Genomic DNA, 19,457 nt, shown 5'->3' with positions numbered 1-19,457 from the left:
ATCCTGCAGGCACAGCACAGGGACTCATAGTGCAATCACTTCTCCACAGTGAGGAAGTCGGGAAAGTGGAGGTAATAAAAGCTTCCAGTCATGTGGAGTGTTTTGGAGCACTCCTTAGAAACATATCACACCTAAAGTACTAAACACCATGTGTTTATATCAGTGAAGCAAAAGCTTCAATACAAAGTTTAAGGAATCCACTTGACACTGCCCACGAAATACATTTTAACTCAAAGGAATTCTCTGTTATATCCATAATCATAACTATATCCATCTGTTATCATTAGATACTGTGTGGCGGATGTGCTGGACCACAGTTGAAGTCACTGTGATGTGTAGTGTAGTCTTATGGGAAGTTTCAGACACTTAGCTCTGTTCTGTTAGCCTTCCATCTATATATACTCTCCCCTAGGTGGTGAAACTTAACCAAAGGGGAAGAAAAATAAGTAAATATGTTAGGGATGGTAGGGAACATCACTTGATATCTCCCTCAGTGCACCACACTGGGATTAAAAGGGTGTCAGACATCTGTCATGTTTTTGACAGAACAAGGCCTAGGCCCACAGAGCTGATAGAAAAAGAAGCCCTTTTTTTGCCATCCTTCATAAATGTGCTTTAATGACAACTTTTGTCATATTGCAATGAAACTTTACACTGGAATTCATACTTCTCCGACCTTCTAATATTAAATGTATACTTCATTTGATGAGTCATGAGTGTCCAGACAGGTAAAATGAGCAAAGGATGTGAATGTTATGAAGTCATTTCTTACAGTTGTGCTCGGTTTGAAGATGGAATTTAATTTAGATGTTTTTTTTCTACGTTTGAGTATTTTAATTAAAATTACACAAAGGAAGAGAAGTACACATAATGACAGTTTCCCCTAAAATGGCCGGCTGTAAAACCGGATTAAAATGCATTCACATTCAATTTGCGGTCCCACTTTCCCTTTCCTGTCACAAATAAGCAATTTCAGTTTTTCTTTTTTTTCTTTTTGCAGGCATGATTTTACAAGGAGAATTCCAGTGCTTCATTGTAGAAAAAAGAAAGCGAGATAAAATATGCACCAGCACCATTTGTCTGAGAGTTGTCTTTTAGAGTAATGTGTTTCTTTCACTGGAGGACGCAACTTAAACAAAGTTGCAAGTCAACATTTATGGAGGGGTTTTGTCTATTAAATACTTCAAATACTGTGAGCGTGCATTGCCCCCCTTTGGTGGCATTTATTACATGGTTACAGAAGCTGAATTCCATTACATGGCCTTTTCTGGGGATAAGTAGGCAGTGGTTCCCTGTTCCCTCTTACAAGACTCATTATCTATTTGAAAACTCTACACTTGTGTTTTTCCATCATGAATGAAACAAAGGAGGAATGAAAAACTCATTTCAAAAACATGGGGCAGTGAGGTGAGACGGCCCCCCGTTTGTGATCATGACTCTGTGATAAGGACCCAAGAGACAGAGGCATTTATAAGAGTAAGGGATTTGAACGTAATCTCATATAGGGCTGCCAAGGAATGATAGTTTACATGAGAAGAATGTGTCTGGTTGCCATACGAAGAAAATTGGCAATGCTGATGTAAGTGGCACATTATGGAGCGCACATTACAGAGATTTGATCAGATTCATAGAATGTCAGGGTACAGCAAGAGAAAGAAGAGCCACAGAATTGAAAAGAGAGCCATGAGAAAAGTACATCCAACCTTGCACTGTATCTGCACAACAGTCAGCGTGAGGCATTGTATCTATTTCAAGCAGTTCCAGTTCAACAATATGTAAATCTAATTTTCCTGAGTGGAGAACTGCTTTTTTAACAGTGAACTGCACATACTTTGCAATATACTGTGTAGGCAAAAGGTCCTGAAGGTGCTGAACACAAGCATGAGTTAATATCTAAATGAAAGCATGGATTTTCAGGAGAGTTACTGATTAACTTCATGTACAGTTTTATGTATTGGATGTAGCTGTATTTATAATATCTTACTGTAGGGATGTAACTGTGAAGTATTTTTTCCATGGAAGAAGAAGAAGGCCAATAAGATGTCACAGGTTTGGCTTTTAAGAATCTGAGTAGTTATCAAGGTCATAATGCTCTATTCATGTCCACCTGTCAATCTGTAGCTAATTTAGATTTCTCTCTCATCTTTCTCTTCTCTCTCCGTCGTGCTTACTCTTTTTCTATCAGGTCCTATGTGGTTGCCATGGAAACTGCACATACGTCTTGAACAGCTGTTTTGTGGTTGTCCAGAAAAGATAGTTGACTTTAGTTTTTGCGCACTCTTCATTTCACTGCCTGATTGAAGGGTGGCACACTTACATACACCGACTCACATATAAAAATTAATAAATATATAAAGACAGTTAATGTTGTGGCTGTGCTGTGAGATAAATATATAGCTGCCACAACTCCAGGGTTCCTTTTGCATTTTAGTTACGTGATAATGTGGCATCACCTCATAATGTAAAACAGCTCGTCGTTAGTAGCTTTAAGACAAACAGTGTCATGCATCCCTTTTGCTATTGACTTGACAAATGGCTTTCTCCTTTTGTAGTTGAAATCCCATTACCTTATTGGGATTATAGAGTTATCAAGAACTAATTTAGTCTGTCAAGCCATGATTTAAACTATGGATTCACACTGTTTCATCTTTCTTCAATAAACTTTGCTTGTGTTAATCGTTACTTCTGTGTATGCAGGACTTTGACAGATCCTTTGTAAAGATGATTCCATAGGAACAAACAGGGGATAAAATTCAATACATTCAGGTTTTTTTGGAAGCTCATGGTATTAAATTTGACTTTCCCCTGCCTACTGTTTCTGCACTTAGTTATTGTAAAGACTTAGTGACACAAAGAGGGAATGTTGCACTAAAAAGACTCAAACTTTGGGTGACACCTACCTGAGCTGTCTAAATCAGGCTTCTGAAGTTCTGTATAAACTTTATCTGAACTTTGGATTATACCATGTTTATGCTGAGAACAAAGTCTTGGGATTTTGTTTGCTATTGTCTTCCATTATTTGACGTACGTTAGACAGGGATAATTGGATGCCCCTAGTTTGACTTGACAGGAATATTGCCTACAGGAAGCAAAACTTGTTTCAGTGTTCATAGATAGATAGATAGATACTTTATTGATCCTACAAGGGAAATTGTTGTGTTACAGCAGCATTATAAAGTATAAAGTATAAAAATAGTACAGTCTGCAATAAACATCAGTTAAGTTAAAGTGCCAAAGGCACCTGGTAAGAGCCTTATGCTATGGAGATAAATACAGCAATGATCAAAAGCAAAAAAAATGTACAAATGAAGTTAGTTAAAAAAAAAAACAGCGAAAGTAAGACTGACATTGTAAGAAAGCAGTGCAAATTACAATAATAAATAATAACTGTTATCTTAATCTAAGCTACATAAAGGTATAATACAAAATATGTTTGGGATCATAAGACACACAAAGCATTTTTAAATGAAAGCCTTCAATATTAGTGATATTTAGCATAGCTGGCAGCTTTACTACTAATGCACACAACAGATGGACACGCGTGCAACAGTACTATTGATTCCCGATGGCCATATTGTCAGACAAACATTTTTTCCCCATTTGCTACTTGATGACATTATGAACCACTTGACCCTTGACCTGTCTGCAGCTGTGGGCCATAAAATCCAGGCAGGTTGAATGAAAGCTCCTTACTAACTAACTCCATCAGTTGGGTCATTTTAAAACCCGAGTTTATCCTAACCAGGAAAATATACCAACCTTCAATATACCAACTTTTACCATTTGTGAATCACAAGATGCTTTACATTCTTAAAAACTGCCCTTCTGAGTTCACTGATGAGTTGTGATATATTGTTTAATAGACAAGAAAGCAGGAACATTATCAATTCCCCCGTAACTAATTCAGCTTTAGATGTACTTTAATTGATGTTTTACAGTCTTGTGTCTCCACAGCATATGGAGACTTGAGGAGATAATTATGCTGATTGGATCCAGCACTGGTCTGTTTATTACTCATCCACCACTTAAATGCTATTAAGCACTGCAGCCATGAGAAGAATGGAAAAACATTCTTTGTATAATGTCTGGCTTGCTTGATATGTGTGCATGTGCCTCTACAATGATAGGCCAACCAAGTGATTAGTGAATATCCTCTTCTTCCATCTCACCCTTTCCCCTTTCTTATACCAACACATGAACCCTCTGCACACCAACCCCCTGCATGTCCTCCTGCGTTACATCCATCAACCTTTCCTGCAGTCGTCTTTTCCTCCTTTCTGACGACTCCATGGGCAAAATGCTTTTCTCAATATATCCACTATCCCTGCTCTGTATGTGTCCCAAATGATCTCAGCCTTTAACTTTGTCTTCAAACTGCTCAGCCTAAGTTGTCACTCTCATATACTCATTTCTAATCTTGTTTTCAGGTCTGCCATGTCCAAACCATACATCATATTACGTTAGATTGATAAATGTTTAAATTATTGAGATTTTATTTTACTTTGCTTAATATCTGAAGATAATTCTGAATTTTTATTGCCAACCAGCTCATTGTTAATTGTTCCCTGATTTCTGATGTGGTGTTTTAGTTCGTTAACATATACTGTAGTTGTGGATGGTGTGTAAATGCACGATGCACACTTCAAACAGTTATCTGTGTTTATAAAATACACATATTTATCGCAGGTGAATCCATTTGCAATGCTAGTAAATTTTAAGACAGTAATGTTTAACAGATCCTTTCCTTTAGATTTTAGCAAAAACTTTAAAGTGTAATATTTTGCCATGGCTCTGTGTGGATGTTCATGTATGTGCTAATGCAACAGACTGTATGCGTTTGTGTATGTGGCATATGTGGTGGGATTGTGTGACAGTGTTGGTATAAGGTCTTCCTCGGTTCAGTCAGCAGCCGTCTAGTGCTGTCAGTGTCACTGAATTCACATGTGTCCAAACTACAGCGCTCCACCTGCCTTTCTTGTTTGACTATCAGTCTCTATTCATCTGTCGCACACCCCAGTGTCCTGTCGCTCTCGCTCTGTCACTGTGTGCTGCTACGTTCACATTTATTTCTTTAAAAACACATCAAATTTATAGCAAAATCTTAGGACCCTGCTTATCTGTGTTAACCATGTCTGCTTATCTGTTTATGTCTGACTGTGTCAGCTTGTTTGTAATGGTTTATGTTTCCTTTAGTCGATCTGTGTCAGTGTGTTATTGGGTTGCGTGGCTCGCTGTTGCCCCAGCAGCAGGTCAGAAAACAGGGGTTACCAAACATGCACGCACAACTTAACACTGATCCGCACTGACGTAACAAGGACAGTCAGAGGACACTCACTCGACACACATCGGTTTTGATAGTGATGCCTGTGTTTGCGTATGTGTCTACTGTGCTTGCCTTAAGCACGCTGCCTGTCCTCGCAAACAGCAGGTGCTAACATATGGATGTTTGGTGTGTTGCAGTGTTGCGCCTCCTGAAAGAAGGTGTTGACCCCAACACTCCCATTTCCTCTGGGGGATCCTTGCTACACTTGGTAAGATATGTCCCTAACAGGAAGTGGCATTTTTTACACTCACATTCATCTTCCCTGGAATTCCTGCATTTCTAATGCACAGATTTAAAAAATCAGGACATTGTTATGTGTCCTCACAGAATGATATTGTCACTCATATAAATGTAACATGTTTATACTTATAACCGTTGTCCATGCCTTTATTTTTGCAAAAATGTATTACATTCCTCCGTGACAGTGGCAAAATTTTATTTACTACTGCTGGACATTTTTCCATATTTACAACTTATTAGTGTATGTGCACTGAACCACTCCTGTGGTTCCAATAAATCTAACAATACAGGGAGTGCAGAATTATTAGGCAAGTTGTATTTTTGAGGAATAATGTTATTATTGAACAACAACCATGTTCTCAATGAACCCAAAAACTCATTAATATCAAAGCTGAATGTTTTTGGAAGTAGTTTTTAGTTTGTTTTTAGTTTTAGCTATTTTAGGGGTATATCATTGTGTGCAGGTGACTATTACTGTGCATAATTATTAGGCAACTTAACAAAAAACAAATATATACCCATTTCAATTATTGATTTTTACCAGTGAAACCAATATAACATCTCCACATTCACAAATATACATTTCTGACATTCAAAAACAAAACAAAAACAAATCAGCGACCAATATAGCCACCTTTCTTTGCAAGGACACTCAAAAGCCTGCCATCCATGGATTCTGTCAGTGTTTTGATCTGTTCACCATCAACATTGCATGCAGCAGCAACCACAGCCTCCCAGACACTGTTCAGAGAGGTGTACTGTTTTCCCTCCTTGTAAATCTCACATTTGATGATGGACCACAGGTTCTCAATGGGGTTCAGATCAGGTGAACAAGGAGGCCATGTCATTAGTTTTTCTTCTTTTATACCCTTTCTTGCCAGCCACGCTGTGGAGTACTCGGACGCGTGTGATGGAGCATTGTCCTGCATGAAAATCATGTTTTTCTTGAAGGATGCAGACTTCTTCCTGTACCACTGCTTGAAGAAGGTGTCTTCCAGAAACTGGCAGTAGGACTGGGAGTTGAGCTTGACTCCATCCTCAACCCGAAAAGGCCCCACAAGCTCATCTTTGATGATACCAGCCCAAACCAGTACTCCACCTCCACCTTGCTGGCGTCTGAGTCGGACTGGAGCTCTCTGCCCTTTACCAATCCAGCCACGGGCCCATCCATCTGGCCCATCAAGACTCACTCTCATTTCATCAGTCCATAAAACCTTAGAAAAACCAGTCTTGAGATATTTCTTGGCCCAGTCTTGACGTTTCAGCTTGTGTGTCTTGTTCAGTGGTGGTCGTCTTTCAGCCTTTCTTACCTTGGCCATGTCTCTGAGTATTGCACACCTTGTGCTTTTGGGCACTCCAGTGATGTTGCAGCTCTGAAATATGGCCAAACTGGTGGCATCTTGGCAGCTGCACGCTTGACTTTTCTCAGTTCATGGGCAGTTATTTTGCGCCTTGGTTTTTCCACACGCTTCTTGCGACCCTGTTGACTATTTTGAATGAAACGCTTGATTGTTCGATGATCACGCTTCAGAAGCTTTGTAATTTTGAGACTGCTGCATCCCTCTGCAAGATATCTCACTATTTTTGACTTTTCTGAGCCTGTCAAGTCCTTCTTTTGACCCATTTTGCCAAAGGAAAGGACGTTGCCTAATAATTATGCACACCTGATATAGGGTGTTGATGTCATTAGACCACACCCCTTCTCATTACAGAGATGCACATCACCTAATATGCTTAATTGGTAGTAGGCTTTCGAGCCTATACAGCTTGGAGTAAGACAACATGCATGAAGAGGATGATGTGGACAAAATACTCATTTGCCTAATAATTCTGCACTCCCTGTACTGTAATTTCCTTCTTTTTGCATTCTGCAGTGTGCCCGCCATGACAATGTCTTTGCAGCAGAACTTCTGATTGAACGAGGCTTGAGCGTCAACCTGCAGGACGAAGACCTGTGGACAGCCCTACATGTAGCCTGTGTGTGTGACCATGCTGATATGGTGCTGCTGCTGCTGGTGGTGAGAAACACACATTAAAACATGACCATGCAGTATATTGGAAGGAAAAAAGAAAACATACAGAGACATTCAAGGACACACGTTTTGGCTGTAGTTGTAATTTTCTGGTTGATCTTTGCAATTCCAAGTGTGTCAGCTACAAATTAGATTAGTGTGTTGGACCTGGTTGGTACTCACGCTTCATTTAGAAGTAGCTTTGAACTACTGGCTCACATTAGTCATCAAGAATTTTCTGTCCAAGTGGAGCATCTTCCATTGATGAGGGGTTTTGTGTGGCTGAGGATCTGAAACAGAGCTTTTTATTCTTTCACAAATCCAGTTGAATCTCCGAAAATTAGGATATTTGGAATTCGGCATTTGCATCATATCAAAGAGAGACTATTCTGTGGAGAATGTCTTGACAAGAGCCCTGGTTGTACTGATTAGGTCCATAATGAGAGCAGTGCCAGCTGTAAGGGAGGGCATGCACATGAAGCCCAGTCACTGAGTGGGCTGAGTTTGCTGCGCTGGTGTTGATTAGACGCAGAGAGGGTTGCATGTGGTGTAGAACTGTGTAGAATCCAGTGGATTCTGGTTCTGCTGATTGGGTCCTGAGTGATTGGTGTTTCCTGTCTGTGGGAAAGGGAAGAGATTTTCCTGGGAGGAATGTATACGTTTGAAGTATTTCCCAGGAAAAAAGAATACAGATAATTAATAGTGTTTGTGTATTTGCGTGCATTTAATATCCCTACAAGCATGTGGGGTGCCTAGTTTGCTTAGGGAGGGTGTCCTGTATGTATCTCAAATGCACTTTAATGCAGTGACTTGTGTTTTCGGGGGCTTTCATGATGGGCAATGCCATGGGAGAGAAAGAGAGAGAGACAGAGATTGATTCTGTACTTTTCCCGTTCGCTATCAGGAAAGAACTAGTTCCTCATAAATTGGGCCATATTGACGCATAACTCTGCTCTGTTGGAAGAGAACAGGGGAAGAGGGAAGAAAAAGGAAGAACATTTGTTAGAAATTAAAAACTATGAGAAGTTCAGACATTTTTACAGCTTAGATAAGATAAGATAACTCTTTATTGTCATTGCACAGTCATACATAGTACAGTAGTACAATGAAATTGGAAAAACTGTCCTACGTCGGCACTACATATAACACAACACGACACGATATGACACATCACAACGTAACAAACAACACAACACAGTATATTAACTTAGTATAAAAAAGAAGAATAAGTGTATGTGTATTGCACACTGTTATTATTGCACATTAATTATTATTGCACCTTGTTATAAATATAAATATTATTGTTATCGTTTTAAACATTGTTACCTCCCCCTAAAAAGTCCAGGGAGGTATCCAGTCAGGTCAGCTATTTACATTGATCAGGGCTATTGCCCTGTTGTAAAAGCTGTCCTTGAGTCTATTTGTTCGGGACCTCAGCAGCCTGAACCTCCTGCCAGACGGCAGCAGCTTAAACACCCGGTGTCCTGGGTGTGTGCAGTCCCGTAGGATGCTGCGTGCCCTCTTGAGACAGCGAGTGCTGTACAGGTCCTTCAGGGAGGGAAGAGGATGTCCAATGATTTTTTGGGCCATGTTGATGACCCTCTGGAGTGCCTTTCTGTGTGCTGTGGTGCAGCTGGAGAACCACACACCGATGCAATATGTCAGCACACTTTCAATGGAGCAGCGGTAGAAGACGGTCAGCAGCTCCTTCTTCAGGTCCATTTTTCTGAGGATTCTCAGAAAGTGGAGACGCTGTTGGGCCTTCTTTAAGACCGCAGAGGTGTTAGAGCTCCATTGGAGGTCTGTGTCTATGTGCACACCCAGAAACTTGAAACTGGAGACCCTTTCCACGCACTCCCCGTTGATGCTGACAGGCTGCAGCTCGGACTTCCTCCTTCTGAAGTCAACTACCAGTTCTTTTGTTTTGGTGGTATTGAGGTCCAGGTTGTTGTCTGCACACCAATCTGACAGCCTCTGAACTTCAGCTCTGTATGCAGTCTCATCTCCCCCTGAGATGAGCCCCACCACAGTGGTATCATCTGCAAACTTGATGACTGTGTTGTCTGGGTGGGAACTAACACAGTCATGTGTGTACAGAGTGTACAGTAGGGGACTCAGTACACAGCCTTGTGGAGAGCCGGTGTTGAGGCTGAGGGCTGAGGAAAGATGAGGCCCCACTCTAACTCTCTGTACACGGTCTGAGAGGAAGTCTCTGATCCAGCGGCAGGTGGTGGAAGGAAGTCCAATTTCCAGCAGTTTATCTATTAGTCTGTGCGGGAGTATCGTATTGAAAGCAGAGCTAAAGTCAACAAAGAGCAGCCTGGCGTAACGGCCCTGCACTTCCAGGTGAGAGATGGTGGTGTGGAGCGTTGTAGCAATGGCATCTTCAGTTGATCTGTTAGCTCTGTATGCAAACTGGAGCGGGTCGAGTGTGGGTGGCAGGCAGGACATGATATGACGTCGGACCAGTTTCTCAAAGCACTTCATTATAACAGGTGTTAGAGCAACTGGTCGGTAGTTGTTGAGGCTGCTAATGTTAGTACGCTTTGGCAGTGGGACAATTGTGGCTGACTTTAGGCACGGCGGGATGCAGGACTGGGACAGTGAAGTGTTGAAGATCTTAGTGAAGACCCCTGCCAGCTGGTCTGCACACTCTTTTAGGACCTTTGCGGTTACCCCATCTGGTCCGGTGGCCTTCCTGGGGTTCACTGCCCTCAGTGTGCGCCTCACCTCATATTCCTGCACTATGAGGCTTGGGCTGCTGCTGTCCGATGTTTTTGCTGCTGCTGCCTCTGGTCCCTTCACCTCAAAGCGTGCGAAGAAGTGGTTCAGCTCCTCTGCAAGCTCCGCGTTACCCTCAGTCAACGTGGTATTGCCAGGTTTGTAGTTGGTTAAGTGCTGAACTCCCTGCCATACCTGTCGTGAGTTGTTGGTGGTGAAGTGGTCTTCGATCCTTCTCTTGTACGCTGCCTTGGCCTCTCTGATGCCTCTTTTCAACTGAGATCTGGCTGCACTGTACTGCATACCATCACCGGATCTAAAAGCGGCGTCACGTTGCTTCAGCAGGACCTGGACCTCTTTAGTCATCCAGGGTTTCTGGTTGGAATACACCCGGAATACACTTAAAATGGGTGCAGAAATTTATTGAAATATTAATCAGAATCAGAATCAGAATCAGAATACTTTATTGATCCCTGGGGGAAATTATTTTTTGTTACAGTGCTCCATTTTAAACCAACATTAAGACAAGACAGACAATACGCTAACTAAGAATAGTACAATATATACATATATATACATACATACATACATAAGTCACTTATAAATAAATAGTTGGAAAAGAAACATGTGTAGCTGTAGCAGCAAACAGTGTGTTAAGTGGATGCGTTGTACAGGGAGATGGCCACAGGCAGGAATGATTTCCTGTGTCGTTCAGTGGTGCTTTTCGGTAATCTCAGTCTCTCACTGAACGAGCTCCTGTGACTGACCAACATGTCATGGAGTGGGTGGGAGGTGTTATCCAACATTGTCTTTATCTTGGACAGCATCCGCCTCTCCGACACCACCTTGAGGGAGTCCAGCTCCATCCCCACAACATTGCTGGCCTTACGGATCAGTTTATTAAGTCTGTTGGCATCTGCGACCCTCAGCCTGCTCCCCCAGCATGCAACAGCATAGAGGATCGCACTGGCCACAACAGACTCATAGAAAATCCTCAGCATTTTCTGGCAGATGTTGAAGGACCTCAGTCGCCTCAAAAAATAGAGACGACTCTGGCCCTTCCTGTAAAGTGCTGTGGTGTTTTTAGCCCAGTCCAGTTTATTGTCAATGTGTACTCCAAGGTATTTATAGTCCTCCACAATGTCAACACTGACCCCCTGGATTGAAACAGGGGTCAAGTGTTTCCTGGTCTTCCTGAAGTCCACGATCAGTTCCTTGGTCTTTGCCACGTTGAGCTGCAGATGATTCTGCTCACACCACGTGACAAAGGAGTCGACCACAGCCCGGTACTCTGTCTCATCATCCCTGCTGATGCATCCAACCACCGCAGAGTCATCAGAAAACTTCTGAAGATGGCAGGTCTCTGTGCAGTGGCTGAAGTCTGCGGTGTAGAGGGTGAAGAGGAAGGGGGAGAGGACAGTCCCCTGTGGTGCCCCTGTGTTGCTAATCACCTTGTCAGACACACACTGTGGGAGACGTACATATTGTGGTCTTCCTGTCAGGTAATCAACAATCCAGGACACCAGAGAAGCATCCACCTGCATCGCTGCTAACTTATCACCCAGGAGGGTCGGCCTGATGGTGTTGAAAGCACTGGAAAAGTCAAAAAACATGACCCTCACAGTGCTCGCCGGCTGGTCCAGATGGGTGTAGACACGATTGAGCAGGTAGATGATGGCGTCCTCTGTTCCGAGACGAGGCTGATAAGCGAACTGAAGGGGATCCAGATGTGGTCTTACTATGGGTCGCAGCTGGTCCAGGATGAGCCTTTCCAGGGTCTTCATGATGTGGGAGGTCAGTGCCACGGGCCTGTAATCCTGGGGGCCACTGGGACGAGGCGTCTTTGGTACAGGGACGAGGCATGATGTCTTCCACATCACCGGGACCCTCTGCAGACTCAGACTCAGCATAAACAGTTTATGAAAGACTCCACACAGCTGGGGGGCACAGGTCTTGAGGACAAGGGGACTCACTCCGTCTGGTCCAACTTGCCTGAGTGAAGTCTCCTCATTTGCATCTCAACCTGGTATTGAGTGAAGGTGATGGGTGGGGGAGGGGTGTCAGGAATCTCACAGGAGGCAACATGTGAAGAGAGAGGCTGGCACAGTGGTGTGGTTCTGGATTCCAGGCTGACTGCAGGTGAGGTTTTGGGGGTGGGAGCAGACACTGTGGTGTCGAATCTATTGAAAAACAGATTCAACTCGTCGGCTCTATTCTCACCTCCCTCAGCTCCCCTGCTGTTGGTTGGCCTGAATCCAGTGATGGTCTTCATGCCCCTCCACACCTCTCTCATGCTGTTCTGCTGGAGTTTCCACTCCAGCTTCCTCCTGTAATTGTCCTTAGCCTCTCTGATCTTGTCCTTTAGTAACACCTGGATCTTCCTCACCTCCTCTTTGTTGCCCCCTCTGAAAGCCCTCTTCTTGTTGTTGAGGAGGGCTTTGATGTCCTTAGTCACCCACGGCTTGTTATTTGGGTAACAATGAACAGTCTGAGCTGGAACAATGGAGTCGGTGCAGAAAGTTATGTAGCCTGTGATACACTCAGTAAGCCCATTGATGTCCTCGGCGTGAGGCTCACAGAGTGTTTCCCAGTCGGTCACCTCGAAACAGCCCTGTAGTTCCGCTATTGCCTCCTCTGACCACCTCCTAACAGTCCTGGTGGTCACAGGTTCCCTCCTCACAATTGGCACATAGCGGGGGGTGAGGTGAATCAGGTTATGATCTGACCTACCAAGTGGGGGGAGGGAGGAGGAGCTGTATGCATCCTTGACGTTAGCATACAGTAAGTCTAAAGTTTTCTCTCCCCTGGTGGGACAGTCCACATATTGTTTGAATGTTGGTAGTGTATTGTCCAGTGATACATGGTTGAAGTCACCCGAGATCACAATAAAGGCACTCGGGTGCTGAGTCTGTAGCCGAGCTATGGCAGAGTGGATAGTGTCACATGCAGCTGTGGGGTTAGCAGAGGGGGGAACATAGACAGCCACCAAGATGACGTGAGAGAATTCCCTGGGTAAATAATACGGCCTGAGTCCAACAGCAGTTCAGTGTCCGGGCAACAAATCCTTTCTTTGTTATGTTGGCAGGGTTACACCACCGGTTGTTAACTAAAACAGCAAGCCCACCTCCTTTACGCTTACCGCTAGCGATGCTGTCCCTGTCCGCCCGAACAGTGTGGAAGCCTTCCACGGAAGCATTCTCATCGGGAATGTCCTGGTGCAGCCATGATTCGGTGAAACACATCAGGCTACACTCTCGGTATTCCCTCTGACTCCGTACCAGTGCTGAGAGCTCGTCGATTTTAATTGCCAACGATCGCACATTTCCCATCACGATAGACACGGTTTAAACCTCCTCCTCGCTTCGAGCCTCCGCTGTCTCACAGTCACCTTTTTTCTTCTCTTCTGTCCTTGACCTCTGCATCCCCGATGTGTTTTCCTCAAAATTTCAGCTGGTACTTCTGCGGGCCTGGCCAGCGAGCCGGCCGGCATCAGGGCGATCAGCTGATCTCTGGAGTAAACAGTCCGTGCGTGTAGATGTGCCGCGGTCCCGTTCCATGATAAAAGTAACAGTTCCACGGCCACCAGAAGAACAAAAACTCTCTCAATCCACATGATTGAGTAAGAGATAGAAAACGGAGGAAAATACAAGTCAGAAAAAAAAAAGAATACGTAAGAAAAAAGAGCTAAACTAAGAGAAAAGCAGGAGCGACTGTAACAGGCTGCACGCTGGTTGGCGCATGCGCACTTTTTAAGACACAAGGGATCACAGTAAATTAAACAAACATTGACTTTGTGTGATTTTAGCTTGAGCATTATTATTTGGTGTTATGTGTATTTTGTTCTTGTAAATTTCTTTGTCAGGTCTTTTCTGGAATTCTTAAGTGCATTCAGACACTGTTCATCTGCTGCAGACTGGTTTTTAGACCTGCAACCTATTTTGTCCTCAACTTGTCCTCTGATTTTTTTAATTTATCACTGGTTAAAAAATACTATTTTATCCTCTTCAAATTTTGTTATATTTGAAATTTTTTGTAGATTCAGTTAAAGAAACAGGAATAAACGATGTTGTTTTTGCAACAGGTTTCTAGTAATAAAGTATATAATAATAATAATATTTAAAATGAGTTCTTTGGTAAGCCGTCTGTTATGTGTAGACACATGAGTTAGGTTGCTTTTTATGCTTAGTAGTGTTAAGTGGTGTAATAAGCCAGAAAAAAAACATTCCTCTGAAAATGGTACAAGGATTGGGCTGAAATTGAGTGAAAAAGCAGCCAATGTCCAAAGAAAAACCTTGAAAGACCTTCAGAAAACCTGGAGAAATGCTCAGGACCACTGGAACCCAAAGAAGAAATGAGGGCTAGCTCAAGACTTTTGCACAGTACTGCATTTGGCTTTGCTTGTGCTTTCTGTGAGTGTGTCCCTGCGCATGCTCGTGACAACATTTGGGTGAAAGGAAGAAAACACTTTCCAACATTTGAGTTTTCAAAATGGTGCAAATTTCCTTGGGGTGAATTTTTCACTTCATAGTAAGACAAACGCTCGAGTTTCTTTTTTCTGCTATGAACAGCAAGGGAGTATAATTTCTGAAAGGAGAACCCAAGCTCTTTCAGTCTACCATGGCAAAAATAGCTTTAGTCCAACAGTATTTCCGATAGAGATCCAATATCCCTTTTCTTCTGTTTATTCATTTTGACACCCAACTCCTTCACCGCAGACTCTTGCCAATTTCCAGTCTTTCTGCTCTGTTGTCAGGCTGTTCCCTCGTCAGAGCTCTAATTGCAAGCTCTTCCCTGTGAATGTAACGGCTTTATTTAACAATGGCCTCACTCGAGGAGCTTGACTGCACTCAAAAAAATGAAACGTTGACTTTAATTAAAATTATTTTGTCAACAGGTTCCACGAAATTGAATTATGTTAGTTTAAAGCAAAAATCTTTAGTTCATCTAATTTAAAAAAAACTACTTAAGATTAACAAGACATATTTAAGACTAACTAAATCAAGTTATGTTGTATGAACATAGATGATATATTTTCAGGTTAGATAGTTTAGATTAGTTACTTCAACACATTTCTTATTTGTGGCAGTAAAATGTTAAATTTAAGTTAGATTAATTCAAATATTATATTTTCAGCCACCTTGTGCTTTATTAATTAGTTTTACATAAATCTATTTTGTCAACAGGTTCCACACAAATGAATTAAGTACATCCAACTTATTTTTTAAAATTTATTTTATTGCCAACACATTCAGTGAGCATTTGTGTAAACCCAGTCCAAAATAAAACACAACAGCTCATTAGGGTTAGTAATTAACAGTATGTAGACAGATGCAACATCAAGACTTTAAATTAAATGTCTGTATCTACCAGAAATAGAAGAAGAAAAAAAAACGCATTGAAGATCACATAACACATTGATAAGATGACACTTGAGTTATGCACATGTGATGCTAGTAAGGTCTGTGAGTGTTTTTTTCTTTTAGTGTCTAAAATGGATAGCAAAGTTGCTATTTGCAATGATTGCTTAGGGTCAGTCCAGTAACACAATGCCAATGAAGTGCTTTCCTTTAACAATGCAAAGTGAAGTGTCCACCTCAACAGCCACAATTAAAAAAAAAATTTATGTAACAACAACAACAACAATAATAATAATAATAATAATAATAATAAATAGTCCACTGATATTAGCAATCAAAGAAAATTACATCACCATCCCAAATAAAACTTTAACAAAACATGCCAACATTATGGTCTAACAATAAAACAGCTTGTCAGCGTTCAGTTTTTTTGCAACAGCACAGCAGTAACCATTTAACACTTGCCACTGTCAACATTTATTTTACTAGTGTTTGGGCAAAAAACTTCAGATGTAAACATTTTAACATGGAAACAATTGTTCGTCTTTAAAAGTCCACAAAATATACATTCATCCTGCATTCCCAACTTGGATGATCTGATATCCTCGTGTTGGTGTTGTTCCCAGACCATCATGAAAATGTTGTCACATTGTTGTGACGTTATTCTTTTGCGCGCCAAGCCATTTGTGCATTTATGAAATTCCAATGTTACAAGGACAATATCAATTCTGCTTAATGTTTATTAAAGGGTTAGGGTTAGGGTCAGTTGATCGGCGGACAGAGGCGGTTTCACGCAGCTTAAGTACAGTTTTTTGTTTTACGCCGTTTTTTCCCGAAGTCGCAAAAGTATGACGTCACAACATTCTGATTGGTCACTTGCAATGTTGATCCTGGAACAACATTTAGTATGATGATCTGGGAACAACACCAACACGAGGATATCAGATCAACCTCCTAACTTACCCTTATTTTTAGTATGTATTGCAATTACCTTTACAATGCACACAATGTAACACAAACTGAATATGAACATATTTCCACCTCATAACAATATGCCTTGAACGCTAATATACACACCACCCTTCAACATTTCTGGTGCAGTATCATCTCTCAATTAAATCCTTTAAATCTCAATACTTTTGATTGTCTCTTACTAGCCCCCCCCACAACAGTAAAATCTCTCAAATTGTAGTAGTTTACAAACTTTTCAAAATGTTCTAAATTTCTCTTAAATGTAATTTTCCCGTTATCTGTCATTTACAAATTACCATTTTATTCCCATTCAGCCTCCGAAAAACTTCTGTCCATCTGACAGAACATTCATCATCCAAATTAAAGGTTGGCTTATTCATTCAGTGTATTCTTGAGCAACTGTACCTTGGTCAAGAGTCTGCTGACATACAGATGAAGGAAGAGCTTCTGAAGTACTTCAAAGAAAGCTTTCAGTCTTGAGGTTAACTGAGATTCAGTGCATATATCCCACCCATTAAGAGTGCACATGCAGAGGCCAGGTCTTCCAGGTCATGCAGGACACACTAGATGGTTATACCCACATCGGCTGGAGGAGTGCTGGCATCAGCTCTTTCGATGGTAAAGATAGCAAGGGTAATTTGTTCCAGCTCCCTCTGAACAGCTGTAGCTTAGACACAAAAACATAGAAAAATGGCATCCAGTTTTAAAAAAAGAAAGAAAAAGGGCCAAAGCTACCCTTTAATGACGTAAACACAATATTAGGAACATGCACCCCAGTGCGCCACTATTTCAGACTACAGATTCAACGATAAATATAAATAGTTTGGGTATACAAGAAGATTTCCCAAAACATTTAAACAGGTTCCATGCAAATTACAACAACAACAACATTACAACATGCAACAACATTAGTTATTCAAAATTTGGTTTAATACAGATAAAAAACAAAACTAAAATTACCAACCAATTATTCTTTGAAGAGGATGCTTGGGTCTTCATTCAGGTAAAAAGGTAGTGCCCTGAGGACACACTCCCTCCCCTTTTCAATAGTTTCCTTCTGTAGAGAGTGGCAGAGATACAGGAAGAGAAAACAGATATACTTTAGGATGACAGAAACTCACATTATACGCAAAATGAATGACATATCCACTGCACAGATAGACATGTACACAAGACCAACTAATCATCACATGGACATGAATAGTTAACCTGTTGGGCAGGGTTTCCACCACATTATATATGTCCATAATGGAGGTAAAGACAAACTAATACATCATCTTTTTTGCATTCAAAACATAACATAAAAACATTCACTTCTGGTTTAACCTAAATCAAGGGATCAGATTTTACATATGTTTAGGTAATTTAAATTTTCAACATTTTGAGTACCAAACTTTGTCTTGCTTAATATAAATGTAAGTGCACTGTGCAGCTACCATACACTAGCTGTTTAAATTTGAAAATGATCTTATTAGCCATAATATTTTGCTACCAACAGAATAACGCACCTGTGTGGCTGGGGCCAAAGTTTGTCTAATTTTCTTCCCTGCAACGCCTCCTTTTTTCTTGAAGACTTTTATGAGCTGGTCAGTGTATTGGTCAAGTTGTGTAAAAAGCCTTGGAACATGTGCAGCAGTAGTAATCCTCACATATTCTGCTTCCACCTGAAAATATGTCAACAAACACAACATACTGTACTGTAAATATACATACTATATGTACACATATACAAACTAAAACTAATGTAGTAAGACCTCATTAAAGCTATAATTTTAACACAAACATTTACACAAAATGCTAATGGAGCCATTACAGCTTTTATTGTTATTTATCAAGTTCCAAAAAATATTGATCACAGCTGATCTGAAAAGAATTTCATGCCTCAGGCCCTTGAACTGCAACCTTTACCATGGTTCAGATGTGGAGAAGAAATAACAGGGGCATGGGATGGGTCACAAAAGAAAACTTAACTTATAAAACAGTTTTGTTTTTAAAAGTATAACAGTTCACATACCACATACAAGCTCAGCAATACCACATACACCACATCAGTATAGGAGGGAGCAGGTAAAGGCAGGATCTGAGATTTATAAAGTAAAACAAGAAATTCATTACTTAATTTCAAGAAGCAAATTATTGTTTGAATTACAACTAAATAAAATACTACTCAGAAGAAAAGCAAGAGATTGACACTGCCATGTGCTAACTTTCTATAGAAGCAATTATCACCAGGTCTGTCGACCTCCATTGTCTGTCCACTCATATGTCTTGAATAATTTTATTAAAAAAATTAAGTGTGTACTTTCACAAACTGTAATTTATAACTACATTGATATGTATAACTCCGCTAGGAAACATGCTGTATTTACAGACCATTTTTACATAATACAGATTACTGATAGAGCAGAACAATGGTGTCACAGTGGCTTTCGCCCTTGACTTTTTGGATTTTAAATGTCACTTTATGCTATCCTTGCTATCCTATTCGATATTTCCGACTCTCGGATTACAGAAAAGGAATCCCAAGAAAGCAAATGGAAAAATAACCCCTTGAAAGAATAACCCCATGAACCCCTGTAGCTAATCCCTTAATAAAACAAAAAACAATAAAAATGTTTCTTACACAGTCCACAAAATAAGCATGTCCAGGACCCAGTAAAACTAATGTAAAACAAGCGCACGCAAACGATATAACATGTCTTGTAAGACAAACGCAAAATATAACCATGCTGGACATATAGATACTACACAACATAGTCAAAGAAAAAAGTGGTCTTACCTCTCAAAGAAACAGCAGCTTGGCGCCAAAACAGCCTTTTTCAGTTAAAGTCT

At 41.1% G+C, this 19,457-nt stretch overlaps 1 protein-coding gene and 1 long non-coding RNA gene across 3 annotated transcripts in view; one reads left to right on the top strand and one right to left on the bottom strand.

Annotated features, from left to right (window-relative positions):
• The window catches only part of myo16 (myosin XVI), a 94,804-nt gene that overhangs the window by 9,920 nt on the left and 65,427 nt on the right, over positions 1 to 19,457 (top strand). For both annotated transcript variants that reach the window (XM_085374594.1, XM_085374595.1), the window contains exons 3-4: positions 5,461 to 5,531; positions 7,438 to 7,581. In XM_085374594.1, the coding sequence (XP_085230720.1) occupies positions 5,461 to 5,531; positions 7,438 to 7,581 (215 nt within the window). The remainder of the gene's footprint in view (positions 1 to 5,460; positions 5,532 to 7,437; positions 7,582 to 19,457) is intronic.
• LOC146616069 (uncharacterized) lies at positions 17,589 to 18,860 on the bottom strand. The gene is made up of 3 exons (XR_014906952.1): positions 18,640 to 18,860; positions 18,134 to 18,289; positions 17,589 to 17,682 (listed from the first exon to the last, which is right to left on the bottom strand). It is a non-coding gene; the product is annotated as an uncharacterized LOC146616069 (long non-coding RNA).

The sequence above is a fragment of the Diplotaxodon limnothrissa genome, linkage group LG16, assembly GCF_057381915.1.
Source record: "Diplotaxodon limnothrissa isolate DT_005_m linkage group LG16, D_limnothrissa_male_GT1.1, whole genome shotgun sequence".
NCBI classification, from domain to species: Eukaryota; Metazoa; Chordata; class Actinopteri; order Cichliformes; family Cichlidae; genus Diplotaxodon; species Diplotaxodon limnothrissa.
The sequence above is the reverse complement of the archived record's forward strand: the minus strand, read 5'-3'. Positions and strand labels throughout refer to the sequence as shown.